Genomic DNA, 20,954 nt, shown 5'->3' with positions numbered 1-20,954 from the left:
ATTTTTCAACACTGTAATCTGTTTGGATATTATAGAACATTTCACTCTCTAAGTCAGTCACATTCTTCAAATTTGTAAACATGAACAGTATATCGAAACCCAACTGAAAGCATCCAAAGTTTTTTGGGGGGATGGCATATCACACAATGACATAATATTTTAAACTTTAGCATGATACTATAGTTGATGTGTGTGCTGACTGACTATGCATATTGCTTTTACAGTTCATTAATCATACCAGAGGCTCTCCATACAAGGCCTTAGATAGGATGCTTGCCACCTCCTGCAGGCTGCCATCCAACAGCATGGCGTGCAGGCTGGCTTGTAGCGAACCATCTCCCCTGGCAATCTCTTCTGCCAGGACTAGGACAAGACGAAGAAAACAGAGAGAACAGGTAGTGAGATAATTAATTCATTTGGTTTCGCCTAATATTCCTCCTAATTTGTTTACTAGACAAAAAAAAAACAAAAACAGTTTGGGGGAATGAGGTATGTTATACAAACTGGGGAAATAACTTGCATAAAACCAGAAATGCCACTTGGTTAAGTTTTGTTTGGTGTATGTTAAGACAGTGTGATGTACCCCTTTACACTGCCAAGCAGACTCAGAGTTTCCTGCAACATCAAGCTTTCCATAGTCTGTTCAAAGGCATGGTCAAATTACACTTGATCAAATTATTATTCACACCACCTCCAATTCACTTAAACTGAAGCCCACAATACAGATGATTCTGAGCATGCCTTTTCAGCGTGGGTTCCTGGATGTAACAGCATTTTTGAGAGGTGGGGAAATGTTGCTAAAAAAAAAAAAGGGGACTTGTCTGACTGGTCGCACAACATCTACACTCAATTAAGAAAGAAATTTAATCCTCAAACCCTCTGACCAAAACAGTTGTATTATTTGATAGAATAGCGTTTACTCAAAAGACAGTCTCCTGAATCTTCACTCACCATATTTGCAGTCTTCGTCTGCTTCATCATAGTTTTTCTGTTGGCAGAAAAAAGAAGTGGAATAAAAAGTGGAAGCTATAACAAATGGGAATACTTTGTGTTCAAGGGTCACAATTTCACATAGGCTCCAACAACATCTATCATTACTTCACAGTGGAGTCCCTCACACTATCATTACAGGACTTAAGTAGTTTCCATAATCGTGGGGCTTAAGTAACTGGTATAATTTTAGTCTCTGGGAAGAAGATAACGTAACAGTACCACAGAGGAAAAAGCGAGTTTTTTGTTCTATATGGTAATTTACCCACTGCTGAGAAGAACAACAGTAGATTGCAAGTACATTGTATTTTAGTGCAGCGTATACATATAGAACCAGGTTTTCTGCATCACAATAAAGCTTATGTGGTACCTAAGCAATTATGGTCAGCAGCTAAACCACTGTAATAGAAAGTTATTGAAAAAAATACAAAAACTAACTGAATGATTAATCTCAGATTTAATGGTTCACAGGTGTCAAACATGCGGCCCGGGGGCCAAATCCAGCCCGCCGAATGGTTCAATCCGGCCCTTGGGATGAATTTGTGAAATTCAAAAATTACACTGAAGATACTAACAATCAAGGATGTTAAAATCATTTTAGGTCAATTCAATCTAAAAATGATCAGACCAGTAAAATACTATCATAATAACCTATAAATAAAGAAAACTGTAAATTTTTCTCTTAGTGTTTGTGTAAAAAAAGTAAAATTACACAAGAATATTTACATTTACAGACTAGCCTTTTACAAAAAATGTAAATATCTAAAATGTCTTAAGAGAAGTATGTGGAATATTAATAATATTCTTCCTGTTATTTAATATTTGTGTATTTGTAGATCCATTGTGATCTCTAAGTTGTGATTCACATGTATAAATGATAAACTAAGGTGTAATATTCTTAACATTGCACTTATTTTACTTAAAAATTTTCAGGTTGTTCAATATTTGTTCATGTTATGTTCGAGTAAGTTTCATAAATGTAAACATTTTCATTACAGAATTTTAATTTTTTCAATCAAAAGTTATTATTATCCTATTATTTAAATAAGTATTTTCATAATTTAATGGGGGGTTTTTTGCACTAAAACAGACAAAAATTTGGAGTTGTCATTATTTCTAGATTATGCTATTATTTTACTGGTCCAGCCCACTTTATATCATATCAGGCTGTATGTGGCCCCTGAACTAAAATGAGTTTGACACCCCTGTAATAGTTGATCCTCGGTCTGACTGTCCTAACTACAGTTCTGTACACAGGTATGGTAATAATAATGGCCTAAAATTGTGTTTTTCAACCTTGGGGTCACCTGAAATGTCTAGTTATTGTAAAAAAAATAATAATAATAATAATAATTACTAACAAAATGCAGGATATAATATCTGAGAGGGCATATCTTGATTGACACGATCATGTGACCATGTATGTTAGCTACTATGCTTCAACCTGCCTGGACACACTCGCAGTCAGAAAACCGTATCGAATCAAGAATGGAAAGATTTCTTCGCCCACCTGGCCCCGCTAAGACATCTCCAAGAGAAAAATGTCTCTGTTTTGAAGGTCTGGGGTCGCCAGAAATTTGCAATGTTAAAATGGAGTCACAAGCCAAAAAAAGATTGGGAACCACTGGTCTAAAATCATGTTTACTCAACCCCAACAGCCCATAAGCCCTCTCAAAACACTGCAAATCAAGGTACTTTAATTACACATGATAAGCTAATTTATTGCTACTGAGCCCCACTTCTCTGCTACACTGTCCACTATCAGTTGCATGATTGCTTGGGCAGCAACAGTGTTCAGATCACTATTGTCCTCACCAGCTGCAGGAAGGCAGCAATTCGGTAAAGCAGGGCGCGGCTGCGGAGGGGTCCGGCGGCGACAACAAGAGCTGGAGGACTCGGCGGGACAGGGGCACCAGATGATGGGGTTTGGGGTGCAAGGACCACCAGGGCGTCCGAGCTGTGGTTGACTACCGCCTCGTACTCCCGCCTGGCTAACGATCTGCTGGCTTCTTCACATGACTTCTCCGCTCTCCTGTCCGCCATGACTCAGGGACAAAACTTCTGAAAGCAGAAAGAAGCGAGAGGAAATATGCAAAATGAATACTTCTTGTGCAAAAGTCATAACAGAGTTTTCCTTTTGCCTTATTGTTTTCAACCATCTTATTTACAATAAATAAGTAAATAAATCTTATTTTATTTACAATAAAAGCTGCTGGTACACAGCATTCAGGAGTGCGTGCCATGACAAAACGCCACTGGATTTAAAAAAAAAACAAAAAAAAACCCAAACATTTAAAGTTTAAGGATATAGCCATGTTCTGTTTCCTTACGTTGAAAGCTGCAATTCAAAGGTAATATTTTGGATTTTGAGGAGGAGTATGTGTCCTTAAATGAAGCTACTCCTAGTCACCTAAATAATCTGATTCCTCGTGAGTCGGGTCGAGGAGGAGGAGTTGCATCTATTTTGAATTCATGTCTACAATTGAATCCTAAACCTAAGCCGAATTTTAACTCATTTGAAAGTCTTAGCCTATCCAACCCAACTTACGAAACACTCCAGCCTATGCTATTCATTATAGTGTATCATCCTTCTGGTCCATACACTGAATTTTTAATCAGAGTTCACCAAGTTTCTAGCCAGTCTAGCCCTTAAAACAGAAAGTAATTATTGTTGGAGACTTCAATATTCATGTAGACGATGACAATGACAGCCTCAGTAATGCATTTATGTCATTACTAGACTCAATAGGTTTTAGTCAGTGTTCACTTGAAAATTTAAGTCTTTCCACTGAATCCTTTCTTCTTCAACCACTGCCTCATAGCCTTACTTTTGAATTTTTGTTATTCACCGATTCCCTTCCTGCCAAAAATGTTTATACCAGACTAAATTTAAGGAGGAAATCCCAACAGTGCTTAATTCAATCCCATATCTAACTTGCACATTGGATTCTTTCCCCAACTCAATCAATCTTAGTCCATCTCAAGTTGATGAGTTTGTTGATAATACAGGAGATTCTCTGCGATAAACGTTAGCTCTAATCCCTCCACTAAAAATATAAGATTATAAAAGGGAAGTGGGCTCCCTGGTTTAATTCTCATACTCACCAATTAAAACAGCATTTCCAAAAATTTGAGAAAAAGTGGCGTTCTACTAAACTAACAGAACACCATTCAGCCTGTCTACATAAATACAGGCAGATACTTCATTCTCCTAGAGCGGCTTATTATTAATCGGTAATAGAGGAAAATAAGAACAATCACAGGTGTCTTTTCAGTACTGTAACCAGACTGACAAAGAACCACAGTGCATATGAGTCTAGTATTCCTGCTACCCTCCATAGCATCGATTTTATGAACTTCTTCAATAATAAGATTTTGCTCAACAGATACAATTATTGGTCTCTTGTCCTCCACAAATTCTACACAACCTTTAAATCCTTCAGACCCAGAAACTACAGAGTTGACTATTGAGCCATTTGGTTTTATGGATTGCTTGTCTCACACACAGAGATCAGTCAGTTAACTTCAACAGTCTCTTCATCTAAATCTTCTACCTGTCTCTTAGACCCAACAAAGCTCCAACAAAACTCATCAAAATGCTTTACCTGTACTTAGCATCCAATGTCTTGATATGATTAACTTGTCATTATCAACAGGCTATGTACCACGGTCCTTTAAAGTAGCTGTAATCAAATCTCTTCTTAAAAAGCCCAGCCTTGACCCTGCAGTTTTAGCTAACTATAGACCTATACCAAATCTTCCATTCGTATCTAAGATTCTGGAGAAAGTAGTAGCCAATCAGTTTTATGACTTCCTTCAAGTCAACAGTCTATTTGAGAATTTCCAGTCAGGTTTTAACGAACATCATAGTACAGAAATGGCACTGGTCAAAGTTACCAATGACCTTCATAATGCTTCAGACAAGGGTCTTGTTTCTATACTGGTTTTATTAGACCTTAGTGCGGCTTTTGACACAGTCGGCCATCACATCCTTGTGCAATGATTGGAACTATCAATTGGTATTAAAGGATCAGCCTTAATCCTATCTAAAAGATCATTTTCAGTTTAATATTAATAATGAATCTTCCCAGTGAACTACAGTTTGTTATGGAGTTCCTCAAGGCTCGGTTCTTGGACCAATACTGTTTATCTTATTCATGCTTCCTTTAGCTAACTTAATAAGAAAATGCTCCATTAACTTTCATTGTTACACTGATGATACAGAATTATATTTATCTATTAAACTTGATGAAGCCCATCAACTATCTAAACTACAGGAGTGCATTAAAGATATTAAAGATCGGATGACCAACAACTTTCTGCTACTAAACTCAGACAAAACTGAAGTCATCATGCTTGGCCCAAATGCTACTCAACCAGCTTTTTATGTAAAGTGTAATGAGATTACTTTTGTTATGATTTGGCGCTATATAAATAAACTTCGATTGATTGATGTAGCTGGGATAGGCTCCAAGCGACCCCCGTGACCCTAGTGAGGATAACGCCAGTTCAGATAATGAATGAATGAATGATATTTAGTTGTTATCTGTGGCTGGATTGAAAATACAATACTTGTAAAACTACTAATAAAATTCCCAAAACTAGATTGGGAAAATTTATATTGCTAAAAAAAAAAAAAAAAAAAAAAAAAAAAAAAAAAAGAGACATTTTTTCTCCTTAATTCAGAAATACTCAAATGACCACATGATATTTAAAAAACAGCAAATCTTACATATTTTTTCTGTGTTTAAATACACAGCACTGAATGTGTCATTAAACTGAATGGTTGAAAATTCTTCCTCGTGTTAAAACATTAAAGTTTAGCTGGTAAATCCTCTTTCTTCAGTTTTGAAGCATTACTAGGATATTCTTCAGACTAGCAGCATTATCAGGAGATAAAATGAGATTAATATCAAAACTGATCAAAAATATGGAAAAAACATTGTGATTAAATTTTTCATTGAAGTGGCTGCAACTATATAACCTGTCTATAACTTCTTAGACTGCAAGTAAAAAATAAAGATGTCAATGCTGATGCAGTGCTTGGGATTAGCACAACACTATAAAAATCTACCCATCACCTATAGTTCAATGGCATTTTGCAGGGCTATATTTCATGTAAAGAATAAACACTGAAGACAGACACTACTTTCACCATGGATTATGCTTTTCAACACTGCAGAAAACATGCATAACTAATGAGAAATATTTGTCAGTTTCTCCTCTGTAAGCAAAGATACACCCATTAACAGAAGTTTTCACACATTATTTAGCTGCTATACAACTACAGCACTCTTTTGTTCATGATATTTGACAGTTTGTTTCCACTTGCTACCTCAGGCCATTACACTTGCAGTATCTTAGTTTCTAGGCTAAGAGTAGACATGCAAATAGGCCAGAGTTACTGCAAATACACAGTTTATACAGCCAGAGAAACTGTTCCATACTCCTACACACATATTTTTGAAACACATTCTTATTTTTTTTGCTTCACTTCACTTTCAATCTTAACCATGACCTATTATTACCAAATATCTATCAGATTTTTTTTTTTTAAATTACATTTAATAATTCTTTCTGCTTAGGATGCAGGTAACAGTGGGCCTGCCATGTTATATACTTCAGAGTGTATACTGTCATTCTGTTACATCATATACATAAACATTAAACCACTAGTCACATTTACTGTCAAGCCCATGTCAAGGCAAGGGATGACAATACGAATGAGAGCTAGAAAAGTCAGATATGTGTGAAATTGAATTTGTCAATACTTCCTCCAGATTCATCTAGACTTAGTGGCCACAACACGCCACTTCCTGGAAATAACTTTGAAGATGATCGTTTGAAAAGAAAAGTCTACATATAACAAAGTATTTCCAAACCAAGTGAACACTCCACACCATACTTTAAATCAATATGTGATGTAAATAGCTATTTTTCATGTAGCTTCTCATGTCCTTCTAACCCTCAGTTTCCTGTCCTGTTGTTTTTCTACACACACTAAACTTACTGTCAAGACACAAAGTGTGCTTAAAAAAAAAAAAAAAGACTTCACACTTTACATTTTGTATCTTTTAGCATTTAAAAATCTACTTCTAAATGATGTAAATATGAACGGAATGGAAGATTACTCAAATTGCTCTTAAGAAATCTTTCATTTGCACCAAGTCAATTCAGTCATTTATTCATCAACAGTCATATCACTGACGGTCAGTTTTACAAATAGACAGCAAGATGGAATGAGGTGCTGAAGTGTGGCCCGTACATGCCTTATTCTGCACCTCAGTTCCCAGAAATATACAGTGAAATACATTTATGACTTACAGGGAAAGCAATGGTCACATGAGAAGCCTAAAGCATTATGCAAAACCTACTATGATTTCAATCACCACATCCAGCAACAATGGAATCAAGTGCCTGGTGTCATTCGAGTGCTTAGACCATTATAAATATTAATAATGCAGAAAATAAGGGCTTTACTAAGATTCAACTTTTTGCAGAAGAAAATGAGTGTTGCAGTTTTGTAAAAAAAAAAAAAACAGTGGCAATTTGTAACACTAAACATGGCAACTGAAATATATAAACCAGTGGAGTCTGTCTATAAAGGATTTGTGTAACAGAGCTTTAGCCATAAGCTTAATGCATCTTCTATGCATGATTTTCTGTTTATGTGTATTGACACTAGGGCTGGAATCATGGCCAATTTCTTTAATCGATTCAATTTCAATTCATAAGGCACTGAATTGATTAACTGCGATTTGATTCAATTCAGTATTAATTGATTGATTCAGATTCATTTAGTGATACCAAAGTACAATTTTGAGTTGTAACTTGATTATTTGACTACTGCAGCCACGCAACACAAAATCTATATTGTTATTAGAAAGGAAATAAATCTGATATTTCAGCAGTAAAAAGATAAATCTGCTCTGAAATAATGAACAGGACACAAACATGTCCATGTTTCTAAAGTGGCTCAGAACGGACTTCATCATCTTTATTCTGTTTTATACCTGGTGCTTCCAGCCTTAAGGCACATTACTATCACCCTGGGGCACCGACACCAATTTGGCCTCCCGAAACACTCATGTTGGGCCCTTGGTACAAGAAGCTCACTGGAGGGGGAGGGTGGGCGGAGCATCGTGATTTCCACTTTAGTATTCCTTTAACTCCACACTCAGCCGCATGTGATCAAAGTTAATAGTTCTAGAACGACCGGCTTCCGCGACCCGCCTCCGCCAGCCAATTTCTCCGCACTGCGGGTTCGAGTCCGGGAGGACCTCCCGTGGAGGGGTTTTCCCCACCCTTCCTCCGCGTTCCTCCCGCACCAGAACTGTCACAAGCACAACCAAGATGCCTCATCTCCGTGAGGGGCTGGCGAGACGGAGTCAGTTGCGATTCCGCGTTGGTGGTTTCCGGGTCATTTACTTGTGGTCCTGCTCTGAAAAATCGATCTCATCCAACATTAATCGATTGCGCAAAATTAAAAAGAAATCGATCCAAAATCGATTTTTTTACCCGGCCCTAATTGACACAAATGTTATATGCAATACAGCGACCTTAAAAAACAGTTACCTACTAAATGGTGTCCAAGGCTGACAGCTGATCAATTACTTGCACACACTGTCAACTGCCGTCACAAACTATAGTCAAAATCAACTGAAATAGCAGTTAATCTTACAATCAAGTTTGCAAAGCTACACACCGTCTATATGGAACATAGAAGAAGTAGTATTTTGTGGTTCAATGTCAAAAAAGAGGTCATCATAGCTGTAGGTGGTGATGGGGGGCGAACTAAAATGTGCCAATACTTTTCTGAGCATTAGGATAAGACAAGTACAATGGACAAAATTATATTCCTCAAAAAAATGTGACATCGTATTAGTTGTAGGCTAAACATTGATTTTCATTTAAACAGTTTTTAACGCAAGTAAAGAGGATTTTTTAAATGCTGCTTTTCACTGCCAAGTCAACAGTGGCAAATCAAAAACCATGTTGCAGTATGTACAAATATTAGCTTTCAATAACTACATTATTAAGGCTGCATGTTAAACAACTGAACTCAAAATTCCATGCAGCAAAAAAGCAAGGTACACTAACAATATGCTGTCCATTTTGCCAAGTCCTGAAGCAGACCTCAATGGGTCAACAGAGGAAATTAGCCAGCTAGGAATATGTTATCTGTTGTTAAATGGCAACTGTACTACATAATTCAGCGACAGGGTATACAACTGTTAGGTTTATACAACTTACAAATATGTAAACTTATGCTAATTAAAAAATCCTTACATATGTGACATATAATATGGCCAGACAAATGCTTTGACCACAGAGAGCTATCCTTAGATTCAATAAACTGTTAGGTAAACTGCACTTTATAAATCAATGTTAAAGTAGGATTAGAGCAGCACAAACTATATACGTGTCCAAAATGAAGAGGAACAGTGTGCTACTCTTCACTTCAACCTGCACTGTTTAAGATATCACGGGTACAGTATGACCTGCTGGGCAACAAATGCTCAACCTTGGCCAATAGCCTGGTAACTTTTGGTCTTATTTCCACCTCACTGGTTTCTCCATAGGCATTGCTACTACTCAACCTGGCAGGGAAAAACATTTTATCACAAATGCTGCTCCCAAACGCCCAATTACAGTCATTATCAGAAAAAAAGACTGCTGGAAAACCAAACTTTGTTCCTAATGAAAATTCCACAGCAACTGGCTGATGTCGAATTTCCAGCTTCACATTCATCAAAAACTTGGAATCAGTTTTTTGATGACAAACTTAAAATGAAACGTCAAACTGTGGCCCATGGCCCAATAATTTTGGGTATATCTGAGACAGCTGGTCCTTGAAAGTGAGACAGTAGATAACATGACAAGCATAGTTTGCTCCATGCTATAAAGAAAACATCAAGTAACAGATAATGTCACAAGGTCACAAGTGATTTATTATGCAAGAATATCTTTTGGGGATCAAAGAGAAATACAGCACCTTCATCAGAAAAAATAAATTGGGTCATGAAAAGCACATTACCTCTGCAATATGTCAAACTGGTAAATAAAACAACAGTTCTAGCCTGACTAAAACTAGTAGTGAGTTAGCCCTGTTCTTGTTTTTTTCCCACCAAGGCAGATTAATGATGCATATATGTGCATCACATGCACGATTTTTCCTCTTGTTTATTGTTGGATCAGACAAGACAGGCCTTAATAGAGTAAGACCATACATTTTTTTAAACAAACGCTCAACAGTAGATATTAAATACAAATCCTTTAACAGAAGACTAAAGTGAACTAACAGCAAGTTAACTTCCTCTATATGCTGAAGTTTTCTGATGAGGAACAATTCTCTATTAGTATTCTGCATGCCAGTGTACTCAGTAGCATACACAGTTAATGTAATTGCAACTTATTAGATAAGATGCACAATACTGAATGCTGTAAACTTACACAAAAATAAAAACACTTGTGCAGCACCTGTTTCCACACATCAGGTGCAGTACGGTGTATTTTATGTCATGGTCCCAGTGCCATAGTATTGTATGTATAGATCTCTACATAGAGGGACACTGATCACAAAGTACAAACACTACAGTGGAAGCAACTACTCATTTCTTGTACCTCTGTTTTAGTAACACCAACACACAGCTCAAGGAATTATACCAATTACAAATATGAAACTAAACACTACAGTGAATGTACTCCAATAAAGGGAGGTTGTTTTATCAGTAGTCGAAGGAGGTATTTCACACTCCCATTGATGACCGTTAGATCCACTCACTCCGTGGAGCAACTACAAATACTTTGGCGGGACGTAGTGGATAGATCGCAGCATGATGTTAAGATATATGCAAGATAAAATACTGTCAGGTTACAAAACAACAAGGTTGACTTTAGAGCAGAGGATACACGTAAAAAAACAGATGACTGTCATCATCTTTACATAACGTTATTTGGCTTGGCAGTGTCATTAGCATAAGCGACCATGGAACTCACATCCTAAAAAAAAAAGCAGACAACCAAAAAACAAGAACCTTAACGTTAAAACTACAATATTGTATATGACTTGTATCGTGTTTTGGTAAATAAGTTAGTTAGCTCTTGTTTGTCTGGTAAACTTGTCATGACTGTTTCAAGTGAGTGCGATGACGGTAGCGTTGGAAAAACCCTGAAAAACACCTTCAGTATGTTCATTTACTTATAGTTTACGTCTGTGCTGGGTGTACAATGTTGATACCGACCAGACTGTTTGTAGCTGACAGTTAGCTTGCTAGCCAAAACACGGCCTTTCTTGGTACTAAACTGGCAAGCTCACAACAAGAATAGCTGGCTAGTTTGTTAATGTTAGCAGGCTAGCTAGCTAGCTAGCTATAGTCGCCGAAACAAAACGGGTTTGGGCCTGTGATTTTGCCACGGTGTTTATGCGCATATAATTGGTATGACATCGTGCTGGTATCCATGCATGAACTCAAAGCATTTGCCATTATCTTAGTGATTTATGGAGGGGATTCGAGCCAGTGGTATTGTGTTGAAAAAGACAACTGAAAGGGCTGAAAATGGGAAGTCAACACTTACCTAGCTTTACTTTCTACGCCATCTTGGATCCACTTGTCAGACCATCGCAAAGCATAGTGGGATGTACTGATCTGAAGGTTGAGAGGACTGGTGTGTGTGAGACACAGGATTTATACTGTCTAAATCAACTGCATTGTAATATTTTAAACATATCACTAATCGATTACTATACCTAATTAAAAGTAACTATATTAATACATCGTGTTGAACGTACAGTTTTTAAAGATGCTTATCAATTTACCTTTATGAATTAATTTATATAAAAATATCAACCATGACATTAAGTCATAATTGTAACGTTTGCTTTTTTTCTAAATGATAATAGCATATGGATTGTTTTCAGCACAGAGGTGTCAAGTGTAAAGTAAAAATCTTGAGCCATACAAGGAGCTAAATCAAACCATTGCAATGCTTTCAGATGAAGTCAGACATCAGTGTTCTGATTCTCCAAGGCTGTGGTCTTCTGCTGGTGGTATGAACACAATAAATCCACATTTATTGCATATTGCAAAGATAAAAATTAATTATCTACAACTCATAATTTCCATTGTCATTCTGCTAAAGCACAACTACCTCATGTCCATTATTTAAGACATGTTGTAATGGTATAGTGTGGAGAAAATAAATGTTCATCAATAAGGCATTGAATTGCATGAGTATACAACTCTACAAAATACACATGGAGGATACTCATACTGTATGTACTGATATTTCTAAAAAACCTTTACTCTAGGCAACAGGCATCATACAAATGTGATGAACTTTAATTTTTTTGTTCAATGTTTCTATTCAGTGCTGTATAAGTAACCTCACAATATAAACCATCATAAATGTAAAATTGCAAATAAGTCTCAAACTTTATTGGAGAAGAAGGAACAAAGTCATTCAAGCTTCACTGACACTGAGGTGTATATGTATTTATTGTTAATGTTTACTGAACAGTAAAAAAAATGAACATAGATGCGATTCTGTGTGTATCCTGAAGTTTCTCTCCAGTTACGTCAGTGGAAAGACACTGCATACAGTTTAGCAGATACTGTAAATTCAAAAACATTTCCACAGAAGGAAAGAAAACAAACAAATATGAACCGAGACATAAAATAATCCCCGCTATTCCCATTTCACTGCAGGTTGTGAATCATCTCCTCCTTGGCAATCAGGTGTGTAGTCTTGTTGACCAGAGACATCAGAGAGTTGAGTTTGTGCGACCAGTCATTGAGCAGATCGTTGGGGTCTTTGGGCCTCTGAAAGTTGATGATGCCAGCCAGCCGGTCAACCTTGGCATAAATGGTCTTGTTTACAACTAGGCTGGAGAGGAACTCCTCTGATTCCTGAGGAAATATTTCAGCAGATAGATCATCATGTCAGTATGCAATAGTAAAAGCCAAATACTATAAATATTTCCTTGCTATCAGGAAGCAATGCTGCTATTGCACATGAACCATGAATTTCCCAAATCTTTAAAAGCAAGTACGCACAACCGCAAAACTTAAGATGCTGATTGCAAATAAGACATGCACATTTCAAGGATGCATTATAAAATACAATTCATAATTTAATTAAAAAATAATACACTATTTTGGTGTATTACCATATCATTAGCTAATGGTATGTATTGCCCAAGTCATATTTTTGGCCAGCTTGTGATATCTGTGTAACTTTACTGTCAACACTGCTGATTCACTTTTTAACAGCGGCTATGACCTAAAAAAATGACATAGGCAATTATGCTAGGAGGCTAACACAGGGTTTCTGCAGGTATCAGCAAATCTAAATTAATGATTTTTAACACCCTTTACAATGCCACTTAAAACAAATTTAATGCCCATGTCCAGCTGCAGATACAGTTGTATATATACATACAGTTTACCATCCACAGGCTTTCACCAGGATCTGAATAGTTCCTCCTCCACTCACTTCTGCTGAAACTTGCATTTTCCCATTTTTTCAACATGTGCTAATATTTCCTCCACTCTTTGGCCACAGCATGAGCACGCCCACAGCACGTTGCATTCCACACATCCGGTGTTTTGACTTCATGCAGCGGCCGTAAACAATAGTCAATTAAATGGTTCCGCCTGTCAATCATCACACTATACTTCTGATCAAAATTATTAAATGCTTATGTAATCAGAATAAATCATGAATAACAATGCTTTTTTTCCCATCAAGTGTACTTAATTTTTTAATGCCTCTCAACGTCAAATTTAATGCTTTTTAATGCCATTTAAGGCCTTAATTTGCACAAAATCTATTTAATGAGTTTTAATGCTTTTTAACGACCCCCAGAAACCCTGTAACAATATAGAAAAAACTTGTATTTATACATATTTTTGTGAACTGTTAAAAAGATGTGGATTGCAAGACCTTATGAGTAAAACAGTGCTTACATCGATAGAGAGGTCAAGGAGTCCTGCCATCCTCTTCATTGTGATTCTGGTGTAATATTTGGCCATTATTCTGATGTTCTGGAGGAAAGACAAGAAATTCATAAATATATCTGTAGTAAAGTACTGTAGTTGCATAAAATATGAAGAATTGCTGAGGGAATCCTAACCACCCTTCTACCAGTGTATTCCAATTGTGGGCACGACAGTTACAGCCATTGAATCTGTCAGATATTATAAGTCATCGGTGTTGCCTTTTAAATTTTTTTCTTAAGTTTTACAGAACTTACTTTAATGTGTGTTACATACAGCTACAAGTCAAACAATCTTTTGTGTATAAGATTGTGTGCAAAATATAGCAGAAAGGCATTGGATTTTACCACTTTGTAATGTTTAAATGAGTCGCTTATTCAGACTAACATTGTTTGGATGTTCACTGTGAATACAGTTTCACCTCTCAAATGACATTTATCATTTATTTCGAAATCAAATCTAACCACTTTGATTCACAGTATTCCAAGACAAATTAAGTTATGGTCTCCCAAATATGTCTCTCTGCTTCTAGGAATGTACCATCTGACCATTCTGAAGACGTACTAAGTTTCCTGTGTTTTCTGAAACTCTGATTCATGTGTGGGTAGTTCCAAATACGTCACACCTGGTATTAGAATGCCAAATGTATCTTGTGTGACTCCCTGTGATCCAATCTCGCTTCCTTGCTCAATATGCCAAGTTCAGCTATCACCAAAGCCTTCACTCCCTGCATGCACTGTGAATGTAACATAAGCTGTCCAGGCTGGTTTTGCAATGTGTCTTTTTGGAACTGCATTATAGAGAAAGAAACTGTCAAAGAGAGAATGATAACTGAAACAATGTTTGCTGCTTTTTTATTGTCTGCTGGCAAGGTACTGCCAAGGAGTGCCATTGAAAGGCTATTGGCCACTTCTAACGTTATGCAGGATTTTATGTTGTGAATAAATTGATTCATTTAAAATATGTATATGACATGTCTGATCAGGGTGGGACAAGACCCTACACTTGACTATGAGACTTACATGCTCCACTACTCTGTTCTTCAGGTCCTTCCACCTTTTCTCCCCCTCCTCTGAATAAGAGAAAACATCTGTAGCAGGGCTATCAGGTGAGCCCTCTCTCAGCTCCTTCCCATAATCCTCCACTAGGGAGGCCCAGCGCATCAGCTCCATAGTAGTGAACTGCTTCAGGAGGTCCCTGGGAATGGAAAAAAAAAGTATTAAAGTCTCCCTTGTGTTCACACCCTTCTATAGAGGATATGCACATGACGCAATTGTGAGTGTGCAGCAAATGACATTCCCCACAGAGACAAATAAAGCTTCTGTTTATGAGACAACATCTGCCATCTTGTACTGGAAATCATGTTCACTGCTGGAAGCAAAAAGCAAACCTCACTTGTATTTAGGGATTTCTTCCAATTTCTTGTCTGCACTGATTCTGTGCACAAGGTCGGACTGCTCATTGTCATATGGAGAGAGAATCACATAGAGCACTACACTCTTGAGAGCCTGAAACAAAAATGCATACACGGGTTTTAGTGACACTCAACATTTTCAAGAAAACATACAAAGTAAAGTTTGGGAGTAGACAGGGTGTACGGCTTTTAAATACAGAAAAGTAATACACACAACTTTGGAACCAGATGAACCTGCTTGAGAGAAATTGTCCATTGTCTCTGGAAGGTCAGCCAGACACTGTTTCTATTAAAACTACTTTCCACTGAGTGTAGATTGTGTGGATCCAATCACAACCATTTTTCTGATTTGAGACAGGTCAGATACAACAGGCATCTACTACCTATTTAGCAAATGGTTGTCAAAAGGCATTGCTCTGATTGGCTAAAAGGTCTATCCAATAGCATCTAGAGACATTTGGGTCTGTGCTTATAAATAAGACTTTGGAAATCCAACTTGTGTCCAAACTAATTCTCATTCAAGAATCAGTCTGACAATGGCATATCATTTATTATGGTACTGCAGGTTGTCACTATAGTATACAGTAATGTGGCCTCTGTACCTGCTGCCACTTGCTGCTGTCCTCTAAGATGCACGGGGTGTCATAGATGGCACGGTAGTGTTTGCAGATTGACAGGTAGGAGCCCTCATGCTGGTCAACCTGAATCATCAGGTTGTAGTATTTCAGCTTCAACTCCTGAGTTCATAAAAAGAGAACGTTAAGTTACAGCTGCTTTGTTGTTGAAAATATTATATTGGAAAAATTAACATACAGAACAGTCACTTCCAGTGTTTCTTTATCAACAGCTGTTATAATAGTATAATATAGATGATCACATTATCGTCATTATAAACTGTCCCGTTTTTACAAATCCGTTTTACCTCACTGCCTTCCTCTTGGAAGAATTTGGTGTTTATCTTCTTGCTGATGATCTGGGTGCGAATATAATCCTTAACAGCGATGCAAAGCCTCATTTGTTCCAAGATAAATTCCACTTTCTCCTTTTTCTCCATAGAGCCGTAGGTTTCCACCTGGCAGGCAAAAGGTTAATGAAATTCAATTCTAAGTATATTTTGTCATATGTAAATGCTGCCCTAGCATGGTTTTATCCAATTAACATTCCTAACATATAACCACCTCAAATCTCTGAACATAGGCACACAACCATAGGTTGCTCAAAGGCCACTGAAGTGTGACCATAACTATCTTTATTTGAAATGACACAAACACACACAAAATAACATTTTGTTCAGTTTACAGAGAGTTTAATAATAATAATAATAATAATAATAATAATAATAGTAATACATTGGTTTTATACAGCACTTTTCTAAGTACTCAAAGACGCTTACAAAGTTTACAAAGTAAAAAAACTAGACTATTACAAAATGGTATTCCTTTTCTGTATTTCACTTCTTACAATATAATACAATCACTCACAATAATGTGACTTGATTTACATTCTGAACTTTGTAAGGCTGTAATATGCAATATAATAATGATGGGTATTTGGAATATTTTTTTTGTTTAATGACTTGATGCAGTTTTCATTTATTTCTCACCTGCAACTCCTGGAGGATAGAAGCTGCCTCTTTGACCTCTCCACTCTGCTCCTTGATACCCGCCAACGTCTTTGTCAGCCTGGCACGCTCAATCTCTACATAGATCTGTGAGAGGGGAAACAATATTTTTGACCGAAAAACAGGTTTATGATTTTGTTCATAACAAATTTTTTATATTGAGTTTCCTAATTGATGCAACTTTCCAGATTCATACCGCTTAAAAAAACAACATTGTTTAAAGTGGGTATTAAACATGGCTGGAAATATCCCCGTGTTTAAGGCTATACTGTATATACCTTATACCTTTGTGTTCAGTAAAGTGCATCAGTTTAACAATTTTCTGTACAACTGATTTAACATTCAAAAGGACTTCCTGACCTTGCCAGCAGTCACAGTGCGAAGTGTGTCAATGAGTCTCAGCTTGATAGTCAGATCCGTCACAGCATCCACATACTTGTAACATTCCTGTACCATCTTGGCAACAGCCTGATGCAATACAGAGCAGATAGATTTGGGGTTCAGGAAGAAGAGCTTGACAAAATGCAACCTGAAAGAAACCATTTCTGACCACTGGTACAAAGTAGTTACTGTGGTAGAGTACCTTACCTGTTTGAGTTGACTCCTTCTTTTGGAGAGCAACATGATGTTTTCATTCAGGGCATCCCAGTCTTTGGCTTCATAACACATCTGGACCACAGCCACAAGAATTCTGGAGGTGGAAACCATGTCTGATGCCTGAGTGGAGTTGAAGACAAATGATTAAATTACACAGTGAAAAGCTGTAAACCAAACTAATACAAATACACACTGCAGTGCTTCGCTTTATGGCCAAAATTAGTATAATTAAATTTCTTTTTTGTTCTTTTTTTAAGATTCTTTGAGATTTCACCATTGTTTTTTCTTCTTTTTTGATGACCCTGCCTTTATATAGGTTTATGGCATGATCTACTTTGAAGAGTAAATAGAATATAAAAACATTTTGATGAACATTAATTTCATTATGTACAATGAAGGCTTTTATACCTATAGGCTTTCTTTGGCTCCACACATTAAATGAAAAAAAAAAAATGTAGGCCACAGTTTTTAATCATACTTACATATAGATAAACAACATTTCCATCACTTCCTTTTCAAAACAAAATCTTGACTGTCTGTGGTAGAGGTGATTTTTTTAATATATTTATTATATTGCAAAAGTAAACTATGAATTAATAATGGTTATGTTATAAAGGTACAACTGTTAGAAGTAACTGTAGCAACAATTAATAGGGATCTCCTCACAGTAGAATCTGTGCAGCACTCTGCAGTATTATAGACAAGCAACAGTATGTACCATGTTGTCAGTAGACCAAGTAGAGATACATTACAAATATTATAGGGCTGATAGAAGAAAAATTCAAATATTGTGAGGAAATAAAACCAAAATTCTGATTCAACCAGTGTATGGCCAAGCATGTACTAATGATACATGTATGATCATCACTTGAATTTGTTTTCCTAACGGTTGTGGAATCTCTGCAAGACCTTAGTTGCTGAGAGCACAAGATTATCTGAAAAGTAAATTAGATAGGACTGTGTTGTTTAGCACTCAGGATTCTGGGGCATTTACCAGCTTTCTAAGTCACTTGTATGAAATAATTCTGTTTTAAGAAGTTTGAGGCTGACACCAATGAGCAAAAAACACATGGAGTAAACTGTTGCTTGCTGCTGATAGCTTGAGTTTTAGCAGAGGTCCAATTCAGATTAATTAATTTAACGCTAGGTAGCAATACATCTTAAGAGAGCTGTTATTACAATATACAGTAATGTGCTTTGGGGTCCAAAAGCCATGAGACACTGAATCACCAATACGGTCACATTCCCTCGATTGATTGATTGATTGATTGACTGATGTATTTATTTCAAACATGAATGTCAAACAGAAGAAAATACAGGGTGGGGAAGCAAAATTTACAATATTTTGAGGCAGGGATTGAAAGACAGTGTATGACCAATTAATTTATTGAAAGTCATGAGAATTTATTTGCCACAAGAAAATTTACATAATAGAAAATGTTTTTATTCTATGTATCCTCCTTCTTTCTCAATAACTGCCTTCACACGTTTCCTGAAACTTGCGCAAGTGTTTCTCAAATATTCGGGTGACAACTTCTCCCATTTTTCTTTAATAGTATCTTCCAGACTTTCCCGTAATAGTTTTGCTCATAGTCATTCTCTTCTTTCCATTATAAACAGTCTTTATGGACACTCCAACTATTTTTGAAATCTCCTTTGGTGTGACAAGTGCATTCAGCAAATCACACACTCTTTGACGTTTGCTTTCCTGATTACTCATATGGGCAAAAGTTTCTGAAAAGGTATGGATAATAGTGTTAGGTATGATTATGACATCAATATATGTTTGGTTTCAAAACAACTGACGTAGTGCCTGCTGAGAAAAAACAACTAAATGTTCATTGTAAATTTTGCTTCCCCACCCTGTAAATAAACAAAACACTTAAACACAAGACATATAATACATATTCGAAAAGGAGTGAGAAGAAGTACAACTTATAAACTCCCACTCCTTCTCCTTACATAATTAATAACAATAATAACCTTTCTCGTCTAATCATATCTATACACTATGCCATAATATGACTGATACTTACTAGTAAATAATTAAGTTTCTGGCTTTATATTATTATGAACAAATATAATATGATTTACATAATACAATAACACATATAGGTAAATACATATTCATACATAGCTCTATACACACATATACACCTACATATATACACACACACATACACACCAGGCCTTCGCATAAGATGCCAACTTTGTGACTTTGTGACTGTGAGGGGGGGTACTCACCGTTCTGGTTTGCTTCTCCAGGGACAACAAGCTCTCAACGGCCTCTTGTAGCTTGCCCTCCTACCAGAGAAGAGTAAAAATATTTAAGCCAATATAATTCACTACTTGAAATAATAAAACATGTATTCTATTTGCACTCTACTCATACATGATTTAAATGTTCTCTCCCAACACGGTTAGCTAAGTCAGTGTATGTTGTCATGACTAGACTGCTAAGCTATTAGCTAGCATTCTAAAGAGCTAATAAACAAAAGTAGGTGTAGGAAAGCAAAAGGTACCAAACTTTGAAGAATTTTAAAAATGTCGTTAAATATTTACAAATGATTTACAATACAAATTCCGTTTAGTGAATATTTCCGGCTGTTGTGGCCATAGCTACGGTAATAGGATGTTAGCTCTGATGCTAACACACCAACACTGATGCACCATGACTCAGCCGGCGCCGGCCTCTATCACACTCCGCTTACTTTAGCCATTTTCTCGCATTCAGGGAGACGTTGGTCTACAGTTGAACTGTAGTCGATCTCCATCTTTACAATCCTTCCATCGGAACGTTCAGATCGCTCCTCAGACATGTTTGTGGTCTACGGATGAAGCTACTGCACGGAGCTTTTCTTTTCTTACGAGCTAACTTGGCTTCGTACTATTTTGCTTGTCAAATGAACGAAGGGGTAGAGGTGACCAATCAGAGAGGAGGACCGATAGCTGTCCAATGCGCCTGAAGGACCCGGTGAGGACCCCTCAAAAATATGTCAGGCATTATGAAAGCCTAACCTGTATTTTTGCTGTGCCACTCACGCTAGTATTGCTATGATTTTGGTGATGAGGATGGTTATGTTTGTTAATGATGTTGTATATGCACAATGCTAACATGATATGATGCTATAATTTATAATGCTAAATGTTAGCTACAATAATATATGTAATGCAATGATAATCAACATTTGCTCTTGGTTATTATTATGTATGGTATGACCTTTTTAAATTCTGTATATTTTATTTTGATGCAGGATCATTTTAAATTATGTATATTTTATACTTCTACTGCAATGTTGTGGAAGAGCCAGGGACTGGAGTTGAGAATTACCAC

The 20,954-nt window shown here is 36.7% G+C and overlaps 2 protein-coding genes across 4 annotated transcripts in view; both read right to left on the bottom strand.

Moving 5' to 3' along the window:
• The window catches only part of helz (helicase with zinc finger), a 57,260-nt gene extending 45,658 nt beyond the window's left edge, over positions 1 to 11,602 (bottom strand). For 2 of the 3 annotated variants that reach the window (XM_030141225.1, XM_030141237.1), the window contains exons 1-4: positions 11,569 to 11,602; positions 2,806 to 3,051; positions 952 to 988; positions 239 to 363 (exon numbers count right to left, since the gene is read on the bottom strand). In XM_030141225.1, coding sequence (XP_029997085.1) covers positions 239 to 363; positions 952 to 988; positions 2,806 to 3,033 — 390 coding nt within the window. In that variant the 5' untranslated portion in view covers positions 3,034 to 3,051; positions 11,569 to 11,602. The remainder of the gene's footprint in view (positions 1 to 238; positions 364 to 951; positions 989 to 2,805; positions 3,052 to 11,568) is intronic. The other variant, XM_030141231.1, reaches the window with a different exon arrangement.
• Positions 11,603 to 12,409: 807 nt separating this feature from the next.
• Positions 12,410 to 20,539, bottom strand: psmd12 (proteasome 26S subunit, non-ATPase 12). Its single transcript, XM_030145777.1, has 11 exons — positions 20,332 to 20,539; positions 19,865 to 19,924; positions 17,612 to 17,740; positions 17,384 to 17,491; positions 17,006 to 17,110; positions 16,325 to 16,474; positions 16,005 to 16,139; positions 15,384 to 15,496; positions 15,011 to 15,185; positions 13,959 to 14,036; positions 12,410 to 12,899 (listed from the first exon to the last, which is right to left on the bottom strand). The coding sequence occupies exons 1-11, from the start codon at positions 20,437 to 20,439 to the stop codon at positions 12,690 to 12,692; spliced, it is 1,371 nt and encodes a 456-aa protein (XP_030001637.1). The 5' UTR covers positions 20,440 to 20,539; the 3' UTR covers positions 12,410 to 12,689.
• Positions 20,540 to 20,954: the final 415 nt, after the last annotated feature.

This window comes from Sphaeramia orbicularis, chromosome 1 (assembly GCF_902148855.1).
Source record: "Sphaeramia orbicularis chromosome 1, fSphaOr1.1, whole genome shotgun sequence".
Lineage (NCBI taxonomy): Eukaryota > Metazoa > Chordata > Actinopteri > Kurtiformes > Apogonidae > Sphaeramia > Sphaeramia orbicularis.
Note: the sequence above shows the minus strand (reverse complement) of the source record. Positions and strands in the feature narration are given on the sequence as shown.